This window comes from Cygnus olor, chromosome 27 (genome assembly GCF_009769625.2).
Source record: "Cygnus olor isolate bCygOlo1 chromosome 27, bCygOlo1.pri.v2, whole genome shotgun sequence".
Lineage (NCBI taxonomy): Eukaryota > Metazoa > Chordata > Aves > Anseriformes > Anatidae > Cygnus > Cygnus olor.
Genome location: NC_049195.1, coordinates 2,575,959 through 2,591,524, shown reverse-complemented (window position 1 = coordinate 2,591,524; position 15,566 = coordinate 2,575,959). Strand labels below are relative to the sequence as shown.

At 48.0% G+C, this 15,566-nt stretch overlaps 1 protein-coding gene across 2 annotated transcripts in view; it reads left to right on the top strand.

The window, feature by feature from the left end:
- DPYSL2 (dihydropyrimidinase like 2) overlaps positions 1-15,566 on the top strand; it is a 53,713-nt gene that overhangs the window by 5,335 nt on the left and 32,812 nt on the right. The window contains exons 1-3 of one of the 2 annotated variants that reach the window (XM_040538501.1): positions 4,357-5,096; positions 7,921-8,009; positions 9,346-9,530. In XM_040538501.1, coding sequence (XP_040394435.1) covers positions 5,058-5,096; positions 7,921-8,009; positions 9,346-9,530 — 313 coding nt within the window. In that variant the 5' untranslated portion in view covers positions 4,357-5,057. Of the gene's footprint in view, positions 1-4,356; positions 5,097-7,920; positions 8,010-9,345; positions 9,531-15,566 lie in introns of those variants that run through there. The other variant, XM_040538500.1, reaches the window with a different exon arrangement.

Below are 15,566 nucleotides of genomic sequence, written 5' to 3'. Positions count from 1 at the left end.
GAAGATAGCTGTTTCTTGGATCCTACCCATGGTTCCTGTGGGCCTGGAGATACTGATCTTTTTGCTCAGGAGGCAGGGGAGGAGCAATGACACGGATGCCCAAATGCTGTACTTACTACAGTAAAGGTCTAAGCACGAGTGTAAACTGTTCAGAGAAGAGAGCACATTTCTGCTACGTCTTGTACTACCCATGACAGAGCAGCCCCTGCTCAGAGCCCAGAAGAGGGCTGACTTTTCCCAGTGATAAGAATTGGTAGTACACTAACTCTAGGGCAGCACCATGGGCTTCTTTGAGGACAATTAAGACTGTAATGCATCTGAAATCCTCAGGACATTGCCTCTAAGAAACATACTGTAATAGTAACAGTCTTAGTAGAAAGCTATTTCTCAACCTTATCAAGGCTTCTTGGGATTTTAAAGGAAACAAAATCAATTGGACAGTTAATTCTAATTTGTAGATCAATTGTGCCTTTTTTTATTGACCTGTTTGTGTGGCCAGAAAATGAATTGCTCCCCTCGCAAACTCAGATGGTTTGTAATCAAAATCAAACCAGGTTACTTCTCTGAGAATTTGTATGATTTTACCTCCTCATAATACCATGTTTGACCTCTATGGCCGTTTCCATAGAATGACACTTTGGTTTATCTTATAAGAGAAAATTAAAACTAAGATGCTCATTGGCAAAGATAGTTCCCCTCTGTAATTTGATTTATAGTGAGTAATAAGGGAGAGTTCTTTCATCACATTTTGGAAAGAACAGATATACTCCTGCCCTGTACAAGCCTGTATTTAACCTTCCCAACACCTAATGTGCTGCAGGGGGTTGCTGTATCCATAGGAAACTCCTTTCAGGTCTCAGAGACTAGGAACTGATGGAGCAATTGGCATGGGCAGAACCCGGACGGAAAACTAGGTCCTGATCAGTGAGCTCTTGAAAGCTCTTTTGGCCCAGTCCTGCTGCCTCTGATTGCAGTAACAAGAACCTTGCTGACTTTGGCAGTGGGTGACTCCCCACTAGGGAGTGGGGATTACTGGCATCTAACAAGCCTAAGGGGAAATCTAGAGCTTGTTGATGCACTAGTGCTAGAATTTCAGACACTCCCAGCAATGCTTTAAATCCATCTCTGATCCCTATTTTAATCATATATTTCCATTTGCAGGTTTTAAAATTTCATAGCAAAATGTCCTTGTAGATAAACCTTTAAGAATTTAGTAGGAGTAAAAGCAATTGGTTGTTGTAGGAGTTCTGTGGGGTTGGTTGCAATTACGCTACAGTTCCACAGGGAAAGAGACCCTTCTGATGTTTTCTTTCCAACCATCCAGTAACTCCACTGTGGGAATAAAATTCCGTGCCAAGTGTGTAATGGTATTCCACAGGATCTGTAAAGTTAAGGTTCAGAGCTGATGCATACCGATTTCCACTGATGCCTGCGATGATTTATTTTATCGCTGTACAGAGATTTTTATATTCTTGTGCAATTCTCTCTCTCGACCTTTCTAGAAGACAAATTTAGACATAGGCACTCCTTTAACATGAAGCATGTTTCTGCTGCAAAAAAAATCATGCACAAAATATCTTATATCAGATATTTGTGCAGAAACGTCTGGGAGCAATCTTGTGTATTCAGTGGCCAACATAGCCCCCAGTTACCCTCAGGCTGGCAGTTTAAGCATGGGCGTGATGCTTTGGTTTCTGCATTTCCTCCCCTGCTCTGCCATTTGGTGAATGTTGCCAGGGCCTGCAGCTGTGCTGATAGAGCATCATTAAAGATGTTTATGTTCTTTTGCTCTTCCTCCGCCTCCGAAGTGACTTGGCTGCAGTGACCTTGCTGGTCTTGTCGTAGTGGTGCAGTCAGGGAGCTGGGATGGGCTGGCCAGCCGTCCTTCGTTGCTTTCCTTTGGTAGCTTTTGGCAAAGAAGATTTGGGAGTGTTTGTTCTCTGTAGCACCTTCTAATTTTAGCCTGCTCAGCCTGCATTGATTGACCTACAGAAGACAAAGTGCATCAGTGTTATCTAGAAGTCCCATCACTTCCCGCAATACCTTGGCAGGTATCAGCACTGCTGTGTGACAGCTGGACGGGGTACAAGCCTGCAGGGATTTACTGAGCGTGTTCAACTCACTTCCTTTACACTAGAAGCTGACTCCTACCATTGACACTTCATAAGTAGTTATCCTTCTTATTTTAACTTATGGGGAGGGGTCGACATAAACTATAGTTTCACTGGGAGAATGAATCAGCTTTTGTAAGGGGATCTCTGTATTACCAGATCCCGTTCCCACGTGTTCTCATCTGAATGTTGTCCTTTAGCTTCACTAGCCCATCTTCATCACTAGTGGATATCTACCGCACATATGTTTATGCAGCAGATGATATCCATTCCCTGATTCTGTTTAGCAAGGCTAAATAAGGCAGTTTGTAACTGCATTAGTAGTAATTTTGTTTACTTGTTTATTTTTGACAACCTTCTAGCTATGACAAGAGAGAAAATTGGGCTATGTTGCCAGTTGGTATAAAAGAGCCAAAAAAATGTGCCTGGAAATGCAGTTCTGGTCCTTTAGATACACACTAAATCACAGGAAAGTTTTTAAACTTGGTGCTGTGTACTTAATATTGATATTAATATTGAACAACCATGTTTTTCAGCCCTTTAATCTCTCTCTTTTTTCAAATTTGTTCCGCACTACTTAGGTAGTTGCAACATGGTGATGAGAAGGAAAAGCTAAGTGTCATCTGAAGATTCATTATTTCTTTCTGAACCTAGTCAGTATTGGACTCAAGTTATGGAACGAATATATTCAAAGTTCAAGAACTCCTGTCCTGAATTAGAACTCCATGTCCTGCCCACGTGCAGTAAGGATTACCTTTTCAAAAAAAGTATTTTAAACATGTATCTTTGAGCGGGTGAGAATAGTTTCAGAAATATTAGTGTGCTGATGCCACCATTCCTTTAGAGGTGCTTTATTTCTTCTACCAGCACTGTGATTTCCCAGCTTAGAGCATAATGTGTATAGAAACGATCTGGCCAGGGTCAGGGAGGTGAGCGCTGCAGATCAGAGATTTCCTGTGCCCATGTTTGTGTGTGTTTGTCTGTAATCCCATTTCTACTCTCAGGACAAGGTCTTGAGATGGTAGCTGGACTTAGCACATCTCAGATCAGCTGCCCAAGGGCCTTGATGCCCTCTCTCAAACCCTTAGGTAGCGTTTGCTTCCTCTTTGATAGCTGAAGGTGCTCTCTTACCTGGCAAGCAAAGGCAAGAAGCCATTCAGATACAAAGTTGAGGAGGAAAACCAGCATTGAAGAGAGAAAAGGTACAGCTTCATTGCCTAAATTCAGAAATCTGATGTAGGTGCTTTTGTCCATGTTCTGAGCAGAAATATGCTGAGGTTTCAAAACTTCTGGTGCAGATCAGGAAGACGCAGGATATAACCCATTTGGTATTGCTAGTTCTAATCAAAATAAAGCCCAGCAGGCTAACAAATTAATCATTTTGCTACTGTCATAATGAGACACTTTATCACTTGCTACTAATTGGGTATTAACTGATTGGCATATTAGCTATTTAAATGTTGCCTGATGCCCCACCTATACCCAGGAAAAGCTCTTTTTACTCTTTCCCTTATAGCCATTTGTGAACTACTGTACATGAAAGGTCCTGCTAGTCATCTGTCTGAGCAGATGTTGCCTTTATAATGATTTACTGCAGTGGTATTTCTGAAGGTTTCAATTTCTATGGTGTGTGCACAGTGTGTTTCACTGAGCTGCTTGGGTACGTAAAGATCACAGAGTTGTGTGACAGCAGCTCGCGGTTTGCTTTGTGTGATGTGAAACCCCCAGTGACTGAGGGAAGAAGGTAAGTGTGGTTATTACGTGGTCAGGCGTAACATTCAAAGAGAAGTGGATTTGGGCTAAATTCTGGGCTCTCCAAAGGGTGCTTTGTACTGTTCCCTGGGGCAACTGATGTATGAGGAGACGGTGTGCACAGATGTATGCTGGTGGGCACCCCTTCTGGTACCCCCTTTCTTCATGGTCCAGCGGGTCAAGCACACTAAATAGCGAGGGAGCCTTTATCCCCCTTAAGCCATTTTTTTTCTCCTTTTAGCGGAGGCCAGGGACCCAGCCCTTTCACAGCCCCCGTGTGCCTGAGGTGCTGCACCCAGCGGTGCCATGAGGGCACCTGCACACCCTCGGGCACAGCCCAGGCCCCTTCATCCCCTAAGCCCTAAAAATTCGGCTCTGCGCCCGCAGGGGGGGACCTGGGCTGGGCGCTGCGCCTTCTAGACTAGGCGGGGCCGCCGCGAAGCGAAAAATTTGGGTTTTATTTTTATTTTTTTTCCCTTCCAGCCAGCGCCCAGCAGGGCGGGGCAGCACAAAGAAGATGGAGGGCAGCGCGCTCGTTGCCGCCGGGGCTCCTCTCAGCCCCTCGCCCGGCACCGAGCCGCAGGTGCTCGGCACCACCGGGGCACCCCCGAGCCCCTCAAGCCCCTCACACGATCGCGGTCCCCCCCCCCCCCCCCCGAGGGGCTGCGGAGCCCCTCGGGGGGGGGGGGGGGGGGGCGGCTCCCCCCTCCCATCCCCTCAGCGCTCGGCCCCTCCCCTCCCTTAACTCCCCCCTCATTTGCATCCCCGCCGGGCTCGCAGCCAATCGCGCCCCGAGCTGCGCGGCCCCGACGGAGAGGGGAGGGGGGGGGAGAGAGAGGAGGAGGCGGCGCATGCGCAGTAGCGGCCGCCGCCGGCGCTCGCCCCCTCCCTGCGCGGCCGGGGCTGGGGCTGAGGGAAGAAAGGGCTGAGGCGAGCCCAGGGGCGGCCGCTGCTCCCCGTGCTGCCGCCTGCTCCCTTTTTCTTACGATTCTCTTGATTTTGGGCACCGTTTATTCTTATTTTTTTTAATTTTGATTTTTTTTATTGCATTTTTCTTTCTTCCTGAGGAGGGGAGGTCGGGGCAGCGTTCGCAGCGCGGCAGACAATAGCGCCGCAGCAGCCTCCCCCCCCGCTCCACCAACAGCGCCAAAAAATATATAGATATATAAATAAAATAAAAATCGAGAGGCCGAGATGTCGTACCAGGGGAAGAAGAACATCCCGCGGATCACGGTGAGCGGGGGCCCCGGGGGGGAGCGGGGGGCACGACCCGGGACCCCCCCCTCAGCCGGGGCTGGAGCCCCTCAGGGCGAGCACAGGGGGGTCCCCCCAAAGGGCCGGGGTCTCTTTTTCCACCCCCAGAAGCTTTTTGGAGGCTCACCCCACAGCCCCCATCCATGGGGATGAGGGAAGGAGCCTTATTTAAAAGCCCCCCCCCGATTTCCTTTGCCTGGCCGCAGATTTAGGGCAGGGAGCGCGGATCCCAGGGCGCTAACTTCGCCTTACGTAAGGCTCGATAATATTCCTTTCTAACGGGCTGCTCCAGCCGTTCGTGTTTTTTTTTTTTTTTTTTTTTTGACAGAGTTTTCATCGCTGGCACCCCACGGACACACCCAGGCGAGTCCTCCTGCCTCCGGCACAGCAGCCAGCTCCCAGACGGAGCTCGCCAGTGTGACACCCGTGTAGGGGGGCTCGGGTCTGCCTTAAGCAGCCTGTGGGAAGTACGGTGATGACAGCAGCATCCTCCTTTTTTAGGGGAAAAGCCAGTTTTCCTCTAAGAGTCTAATGGTAGAGGCTAAAAAGATGCCCGTGCTTAAACGGCGCTGGAGGTTGCTGCTGAACCGCTGCTGGGGGCCAGCAGTCTGACGCATTTTGCTCGTGACCGAATGCTCTGATTTATGTTACGTGCACCCGCTGCAGTCGTAAGGATAAGGGACAGGAAAAAGAATCAGATTCTGGCTTTATCTGCTGCTGTATAAACCTGAAATTCATCCGCCAAGGCTGATGCTTGAAGGCGGCGGCTAATCTTCGTTTAGCCATCTTGTTGTGCCTACATCGATGCGTACAAATTGACTGCATCGACGGATACAAATTTAGCAGCAGGCCCCTGCACCGTGCCGAACTGCCTCTGCTTTTGTCTCAGAGGTGGTTGAAACGAGCAGCAGGATTCTCACTCCTTTCAGAGCCTTCATGCAGCTGCAGCAGGAGACCTGTTTACTAGCCGAAGCATTCAGAGCATCCTTAAAGCGGTCCAGGGGGCATTTTGCTTGTCACGACGTATATATGTGTGTATATATATATTTTTTCTCTTTCCTAATGGATGCTCAGTGCGTTAGGACTTGCAGTTGGTGGCATCGATGGCCAAGCAGTAACCAATTTCAATAGCAGCCACCCTTTTTAATAGCACAAGGAGCCTGCACTAGAGGTGGGCATAAATACTGCAGTGTTTCTGGAAATGGTAAACATGTAGGGCAGTTTTGCTGTAGAGTCTGGCACTGAAAGACGAGCGGGTTTTTCACGCCCTGAGTTAATTCATTCAGGCTTATTGGCATTCACGGCAGATCCTAAATTTAAATCTTGCGTTTTTTCTTTGTTTTTGAAATTGGTGGCGTTATTTGTGGAAGCTCTCCATTGCAGCAGTAGGAGGAAGGAGAAAGGAAAAAAAAACAGGGAGGGGTGGAAGGAGAGGCATTTAATACCTTGTAGATCTTTAGCGGTTATATAAAAGATGGATATGAAGGTATAAATCGATAACTGATGCAATTCGTGTAGCCCTCTTGGTGTTCAGAGCCGTGTCAGCTGAACATCTGCTGCTCCAGCTCTTTGGTTTTCTTATAAGCTCTTTGGGAAAACGCTTGATTCTTTTATTCTGTTTGACCAGTGGAGTCCCTGTTGAAAATAAGGGCTCTGAACACCACTGTCACTGTCATTTGCTGTAGATTCAAGGCACCCGAAAGTTCAAGTCCTGCTTTCTCCCCCTTTTTGAAGTCAGCTTTTGGTTTCATCAGCCTTCAGCTGGGCTGTGCTGGTGTAGCTTTGTCTCATTGCAAAGACGCTTTGGGAGGGGGAGAGACAATTGGAGTACCAGTGCAGAAAGAAGGGCCGAGGTGTGGATTAAATAGAACGCTGCCTCTGCATGGATTGGTTTAAATATCTGTGTATGTGATGTAGGGAGTGAAGGAACCAGAAGAACACAGCAGTCGCTTTTATCTTTCATCCCTGACCAGAGCTCTGCAGAGGGTGTTTCACGCTTGTTTATGGCTACTGCAAGAAAGAGAAATTTGGTTTTGACCTAAAATAGCTGCAAAGGCGCGATGCGACCTGGGCTGCGATACAAAGCACATTGTCTGATAGCTGCCTTGTTATAATTACCTTTCTGTTCCTGCCAAACTGCCTCCTAATTGGAGGGCGTTTTCATAACACGGGTTTTAAAATCCTTCCCTTGAAGTTAATTTGCTAATACGCGCTTATTTTTCATCTGGTTACGCAGTAGTGATCCAGAGGGGCAGTAAAAGCGTCCGCTGAATTGAAACATTGCAAAGTTGGACAAAATGAGTTTGTTTGTGTTGTGTAACCCCTGGCAACAGACTTTTGGTCCATTTCCCTGACAGCAGTTGACTCATAGCTGTCCAAGTCATGACTCCAGTGTGTGGGTGCATACAAGAAATTCTGCATACGACCAAGGCAGAGAAAACAGGCGCGTGGCTATTATGCATCCCTCGAATATCCTTTAATGCTTTTGCTGCAGGTGATGGCGTGTGCTGTCTTAGCGGGCTGCAGGTGTGAGTGAAGCTGCCAAGCAGGCGAGGCTGCTGGAACCCGCCGCCTTTTCCATTCTCATTTTTTTTGGATCATCGGCGTGATGAAAGGACTTGCAGATGAAATAAAATACTTTATCTTTCCAGTTGAAAGTGCAGCAATTGACTGGTGTTTTGACGTGCGCTTCTGAATAATGCAGAGCTTGTTTCCATCTCTACTTTTATCTCTGAAGTGACACTGCAGACTGTCAGCTTTCTCACAGAATAATTACGTGTTGTTGTATGCTTCTTTGTTGCAGAGCGATCGTCTTCTGATCAAAGGTGGTAAAATAGTTAACGACGACCAGTCTTTCTATGCCGACATTTACATGGAAGATGGGTTGATCAAGTAAGTGAAGTGTGATACCACGTTTTTATCGGAAACATAGAGAAATGTACTGCATATTAGCAAGGAATAATTTACTCTGTGTGCTATATTGGGCTGCAAAGGAGAGTGTGTATTTCACACACATGCTGGCGTTTGATGGAGGAACTTGAAAAACAAGGTGTTGAATTGAAAAAACAAATGGCCCCAAACCCCATTGCTGTTAAAGCCCAAGTGGAAGGAGGTGCTTAAATGTGCTTAATTTTAGCCGTGCGAATAGCCCCATGCTGGGATGACACACATGTTTGAAGTTATCTGGGTGTTGTAACATTTTACCAAGTTATGACTTAAGATATTTTGAATCCAGAGTTCAGTACCCTAACACATTTAGCGCTGTTTTGGGGCGGGAGACTGGACTCAGGTGACCTCTGGAGGTCTCTTGCGGCGCTGTTTTCTGCAATTCCATGATACAAGGATCAATCCCCAATCCCTTAAAGTTAATAAGGATCCTGTTGTTTTAAAGGAGAAGCTTCAGACCTCTTTCCAGTACACTTCTGTGTTTTCAGTCCTGAAACATGCATTTCTGGCACATTAAATATATTACAGATTTCTTTGGAAAATTACTCTTAGGAAAAAATGGACGAGCCAGAGGTTACAAACAAGAAATTTTCCTGCTCTGGCTAAGACAGTGAGCACATGTGCTTTGTTAATCAAGGTTAAAAGTTAGAGGAGCCAGCCAAAGACAGCTAATTAATTACAATGCGTGATCCACTATTGCAGTTTTAAAAACAAATCTGTGCGAAGACCTGGACTGGAGAGGGCTTTGGGGGTCTCACCAGGAATCTGGTAACTGGTGTCCGCATGGGTTCGTATTTGTGCAGAGACCACGGTATTTATACATGGAAGGAAAGTAGACAATATAGAGGCAGAAATTCTTTGTGTGTTCTCAAAACAACGTTAATGTCTGCTTTGCTGCTAGATAGCTAGCATCAAGTGCGCAACTGCCACTTGGCAATCCCAGTCCAGTCCCAGCAAAGCTGCTTTTGTTGTGTTTGGTGCAGCGATGTGTTCTGCCCGGTCCCTTCTCCTCTCCGTCTGCCAGCGTGGCTCCTTCCTTGCCTTCCTCTTAAGGCCAACATTCCCCTTAGGTCCTGAAGTATTTGCACACTTTGCTCTCAATTATGCAGCTGCTTCCCGGGGAAGAATGACATGTTATCAGCTATGTATGCTGATCCTGTACATCGCTTTATATGGAAAAAGAAAACACCCAAGGTTAAGCAGCACAAGGGTGTGTGTTTACAGATGGCGTGCCTCATCTCTTGTTTGTGTCTGACTTGCTGTTTGGAACCTGTTTACCCAGGCAAATAGGAGAGAATCTGATTGTGCCAGGAGGGGTGAAAACTATCGAAGCCCATGGCAGGATGGTGATTCCCGGAGGGATTGACGTTCACACCCGCTTCCAGATGCCGGAACAGGGGATGACATCTGCTGATGACTTCTTCCAAGGGACCAAGGCTGCGCTGGCTGGGGGCACCACCATGATCAGTAAGCTGGCTGCTGCTCTCTTCCAAGAAAGCTTTCTTTTTCTCTAGTAGCAAGAGAGAAACCGTGGACTGTACAAGTGGCATCAGGTTCCAGCAGTGGGGATTTCTGATGTCTGGTCAGGTTGCTGAGAAAAGCTTGTGTAGGGGTGGGAAAAGGAATGGAAACCCCGGGGTTTCCGTGCCTTGCAGCTGTCAGTTCACTCCTGTCCTCCCTGTCGGCAGGGTTTACTTTGGTCCTTGTGTGACTTTGCCACTTTCTCTGTAGGTCTGCTCCTACTGAACCCAGTGTGACTTTGACCTCTGGCTCCAGTATGAGCAGCAGATTCTCCACGCCCCTGTGCCTCAGTTCCCTTTCTCCGTGATGCCTGAGACTCCAGGAGGCTTGTGCTCTTTCATCTGTAAGTTGCTGCACGTAGAGAGAGAGGAAGGACAACTGCTTCACTCAGGGCTGTCTGAGTTCTTGCACAGCAGGCGGATGCCAGTGCCCTGTACTATACATCTTTGATAACTGGGCCACTTATTTAAGGATTCACACATGCCCAACTGTATGTATGCAGCTTTGGCACCAGGAGTTTTTAATAATAAATTGAGCGTTGTTCCTTTTCTTGCTTATATCCTCTTTTGGAGGAAGAAAGAATTGGGAAGTGAAAGTGTCTCAAAATAAAAACACAGACAAACTGACTTTCCTGCTGATAGCAGGATCAGACACCCCTGGTGTTCCCCTCTGGCTCTAAAATGTCTCATAAATGACTTCCCAGCTAGCTGGCACCACTCACATTGGCTACAGGTGCTTGACTTGTCAGAGCCAAGACCTCAAAACTCCGTACGTGAATTGCTATTATCCTACTTTGAGTTGGAGGTTAAAAAATAAAATAATAATTAGGAACAAAAAAATCTCTGTTCCAGTGCTGCTGATCACATCTAAACTGCACCACGGCGCCCTGCAGTCTGTTGCTGCATGTGGCAGTCAAGGATAAAGGTGTAATGTGGCGCAGTATCTGAACATCCGGCATTCCTTCATGTACTGTGAGGTGCTGCCGTGTCACAGGAGTGGGGCTGAGGTACAGAGGAATGAAAGAACATGGTTCAGGATAGGTACTGGTGTCTATTGTCCAGGCCAGGTTTGTAAAGAGATCTCAGGCACAGCCGGGGATCAGCCAAACTCTCCTTGGTTCAAACCTGGCGGCTTACGGGCTAGAACATCCTCATCTCTTAGAGAATGTCGTGAGCTCTCTTTGATCTCTGGCCTTGTGGGTGGACTCAGATTAACATGGGGCTTGAGAGGGGGAGCCAGGGGTCCAAGCACAGCCACCCTAGTTCAGGAACAGTTCTTCTTCTGGGCCTGGACCTTTCAAAGAGGTGTCTGGCCTATGAACTCAGTCCTGAAATAACTTGGGAAATTATTTTTTGTAGTGCTATCAGTTTGGAGTATGAAGTTTGAGTGTGAAGATAACCTCACCCACACAGAGAATGTAAACTGGAAATGTAGCTGTGGATATTCTCAGTGTGCACACTAATATCCAGTTTTCCTCTAAATCTTTGCTGTCAGTATAAGTTAATAACACTGAAATGTTTTCTTTTCAGCTTCAGTTCATTGACTTTGTTTCATTGGTTGTTGGTGGATTACCAGTACACCTGGTCCACGTTGTCCACTTGCATCACCATTTTGTGCTTCTCTGTTAAGTTGAATTACATCAAAATCATGTTCTCTGTCACCTGCATGTAGGCTTTTAACAGCATTATTTCCCTGAAGGGGACTTTTAAAAACATTTTAAGCAGAAATGGCTTAGGCCAAGTTTTCTAAAGCAGCCCTTCACTTTGGTTGCCGAGATCTGGGGCAAACTGATGCAAAGCCTCATACTCAGAAGTGTTTAAACCTCTGTGTGTATTGTCATTATGACTGCAGCGTCTGAATTATCTCACTAATGGTGTTCAGAAGACATCTCTGAGTTAGGAAATCGGAGGAATCCTCCATCTTATAACTCCTCCTTGTTTTATAGCGGTGAGAAATGGCACAATGTAGGTTATGTGGTCTCGGATTAGGACCCCAAACTGCACAGTCACCTCTGAACATCAAATGGATTCCTGATGCCTAGCAGTGAGGCCGGGGATCAGACTGTTAAGGATGCTGGAGCCGTTCCTGGTGGGCGGGTACCAGCGACTGGAACCGAACGTAGGAAAGTGGGTTAAATAATCCAGCTAGACTTCAAAGCTTTGGAGACCGCTCTGTGTCAGCTCAGCTGTCCTCTCCTTAGTGAAATTACACCGTTTGCAAAAAATGGCTTTCCACAAGGAAGCGTGCAGAAGTGCCTGCGTGAATGTGTTCTCGGTGGGTGGCCTTTGGTTGCTCCCGAAGCAGGTGGGAGTCGTGGTCGATTCCAGCATTTCATCAGTTCTGATAAATGGGACAGCATTTAGTGAACTAAATTCATCACATCGCAAGCAAATTGCAGCCTGAAAACGGTGCACTTGAGTTTGGTGTGCATTTTAAATGCTGTGCCTGGGACTTCTCCACAGAGACCGCTCCTCGTGGAAGTGTGTGTAGCTGCGTGCCTCCGTTCTTCGGGCTATTTTGGAAAAGCTAGCCCATGGATGTGGGCTTTGTAGGAAAAACTCCCGCAAGTCTTCATCTGTGTTTCAAGCAAACTTCGTATTATCAATTTACAAACGCCTTTGCTCCATACATTTTTCTCTTTTGTGCATGGCCTGTGTTTTGGGCAGGAGAACAGGTTAATTGACCTCGTGGTTTAATTTGTTTCACATTTTCACACAGGAGGGCACTTTAAGGCTGTTTACTGCCTCCATCGTAGTGAAATACTTGTTTTATGTACATTTTTCCAGTGAAATTAAAACAAGAATCTTGGATAGGTTTCTGCTGGTTGTTGGTTTCATAAAAGCTGGGGGTGAAATCCTGGCTTCAGCAAAGTAAGGGAGAGTTTTGTCACCGACCTCAGCAGTGCCAGGAATTTGCTCTGTGTCTGCTTTGGTTTCACTGAACTCTTTGCAGCTCAGACCAAATTCAGTGTTGTCCCTTTAATTCACAGGTCGAACACATCCAAGGGAAGCGCACAGGAGCTCAAGGATGTAACCTATTGTTTCCAAGCCATGTTCCCTTTTACTTCCGTTCCCCTTTAATGCAAATTCATTGCTCCAACGTCCGAGGTAGGAGAATTGGATTCTCACTGAGCATCCAACGGAGCAGCCTTATTTTCTGTGCGGGACCAAAGGAGATTTATCCTGGTGGGAAGCAGATCTGGAATGAGGGTCGTGGTTAGCAGCGGTGTGCCCTGAGTGAGCCCTTTTCTGCCCTGCATTACAGCAGTTCCATAGGGCTCTCAGCCCCTTTTCTTTGAGCCCTCCTTTGGGTTGCTTCTCTCAGAAGTTAGGGCCGATTTCTTTTTCTAGCTTCTTGTTCCGTGGAGGCCATCTGAGCAGGAATTCCAGCTATGATCCTTCTGTCTCTGCCCTCTTCGGTGCCAGAGGCATGTAGCAAGGCTCCAGCCGAGTTGGCTAATGTATGAAAAATAAAGCTGGGTGTGCTGTGCAGAGCTGCAAGGTGAAATGCGGTGCTGCCATGCGATTGCTCTTCTGAAATGGTGATTTGCACGATCCTTTCCCTGTCCCTGCCTTCAAACGCCGTTATTGTGGGCATGTCAGCAGAGGGTGAATAGCACCGTGTGTGTCCTAGGAGAATACTTGTTTGGATTCTTGCCCTTCTGAACTGTCAGAATGCAGCGTTTGGGCGTTGCGTTGAGGGGAGGATTCCAGGATGGTCTGCAGAAGGCTTTGGAAGAGGGGGATGCGTTAGATGGGCTGTGGCTCATTCAGGGTAGCTTCCCCAAGATCCCCTCTGTTCTGTGGAAAGAGAACAGTCCTTCCGGAGTTTTGAGCCTGAAGTTGTCCTTTCAAAGAGGCTTTCTCATCCATGGAGCCTCTGGAGCCACAGTTTTATTGGGCAAAAGGAGGCATTTTTGAGCCCCCTTTGTCCCAGCTTGAGCTAGGTGATGCCCTAGGACTTCAAACATTTCCTGGAGCTATTAGAGAAGAAAGATACCGCAGATAAGAGCAGGGTGGTCTCAGTAAGTCCTGTGATCGTTTAGTTGCTTATTAGTTGTGATGGGTGAAATCCCCTTCAGCATCAGTGGTAAAACTCCCCCTGACTTCAGCAGAGGCAGGATTTCCCGTCTCTGCTTCTAGCCCTTCACAGAGGACGAAGCTAAGCTGTGTGTATTTATTGGCGCGCTGATCCTCCAGCCTGGTTAACGTCCCAGCGAGAACGGCGTCTGTCCAGGCCAGCTCCCACCCACATTTCAGCCCCCCCTCTCACCGACTGTGCTTCTTCCCGGGTATCCGCCGTCCCTGAGTGAAACTGCTTGCTGACATCGCCTGTGTTGACTCAGTCGACCACTGTTATAATCACAGAGAGAAATTACAGTGCGAAGAAATTATAGCTCTTTTTGGCTCGGTGACTTGGAAGCCAGCTGCCTTTTGAACTCGCCTAGCAGTTACCCTAATAACATGGAGGATGTACACTGGGGATGGGAGCTTTGTGTCTTGGGAGGCTCAGAACACGAAGGGGAGCTTCCCATGGACGGGACGGCACTCTGCTTCCTAGGGCTTTACCCTGCTCTTAAAGAGAGGGCTCACGTGCAGCGGGCAGGGGTTTCGGGTGTTGGCTGCTCAGCTCCGCTCCCATGCCTAAGCCAGCTGACTTGAGGGCTCCTAGGTTATCACCACCTCAGCATTCGGCTTTTAGCAGCTCGTCTTTCCAGTCTAGCACGGTTCCTCACTTCTCAGTTTTTGAACTGAATGTGACTTGAGAGAACGGAGCCACCCCAAACGAGATCAGAGCCTAAAACTGCAGTAGGGTGAGCTTGGAGGAGGGCTCAGGAAAGGGCCAGGCAGCGTGCTGGGGCAGGGGCAGCTTGGCACGGGGTGATACTTCCACCACCAGTGAAGAGCAGATCGTCTCCTACCCCCCCGGCTGCTGCTCCTTTGTTACCAGGGTCGGTCCCATCCCGGTAGGGAGCAGGAATCTGACTGGTGGGCAGAGGGAGGACAGAAGCAGAGACCCGGAGGGAGGTGACGCAGCAGCGGCCGTGCAGTAATTCGTGGCCGAGCTGGAAGCATAAACCAAGTGTTCTGAGTCAAAGGGCAGCGACCACAGGGCTGCAGTGTCTCACCAAGTCTCTGCGGCTGTGTGAGCGCAGCACCACGTTGTTCTGCAGAGAGCAGCCTCAGTTTTGTTGCTTTTTGCACCCCGGTAACAGATAAAAGAGGAACCGTGCGGCAGGGGACCAGCGCTTTGGGCACGCGGAGCAGTGGCGTACAGCTTGCCTTGCTTTCCAGCAGCTGGCAGTGGTTCTGCAGCAAAGAAACATCCAATTCTCTAGAAATCTAATGAAAACGTCCTCTAGCTTGTACGTTGGTGATTTATATGGGCAGAGGCCTCCTTGAACACTGTTGTTAAGATAATGACATTACCACACAGGAGCACAAAGTCCCTCTGGCCCTTTCTCTCCTCTCCCCAGCTCCCCTTGGTGCCTTTTATACCCATGCACTGTTCAGCCTCTGCACCGATTCACGCTAAATCTCGTTTGCTTCGCCGACTCCCAGCTTCCTGCTGTCGCGTTTGTTGCTTTCATGCAGAGCAGGCGTATAAAATCACGGATGAGAAAGTCCACCAGAAACGGGGGTGGGGCTCCCCCATCGCGAGCTGCGCTTCTCAAGCTTTAAACCATCCCCGCGCTGTTTCCTTGCTGCTGGGTGGGATCGCATCTCTTGTTGTGATGGGGCTTCCAAAGGGGTCTCGTTGGAAGCGAACGAAGGGAATCTGCCAAGCCCTTGATGTCTCTTGCCAGCTAGCATGGTAGGAAACAGCTGTGAAGCCCTCAACGTACTTGTGGGGATTTCTTTCTTCTTTTTTTTTTCTCCTTTGGGCTGCAATGGTTGTTTGTTGTGTCTTTGCCACTGAGGGAGTAGGCTCCTGTGAGGAGCAGCTGAGGACCTTAGGAGCTGTGTAGCTGTGCCCGAGGTT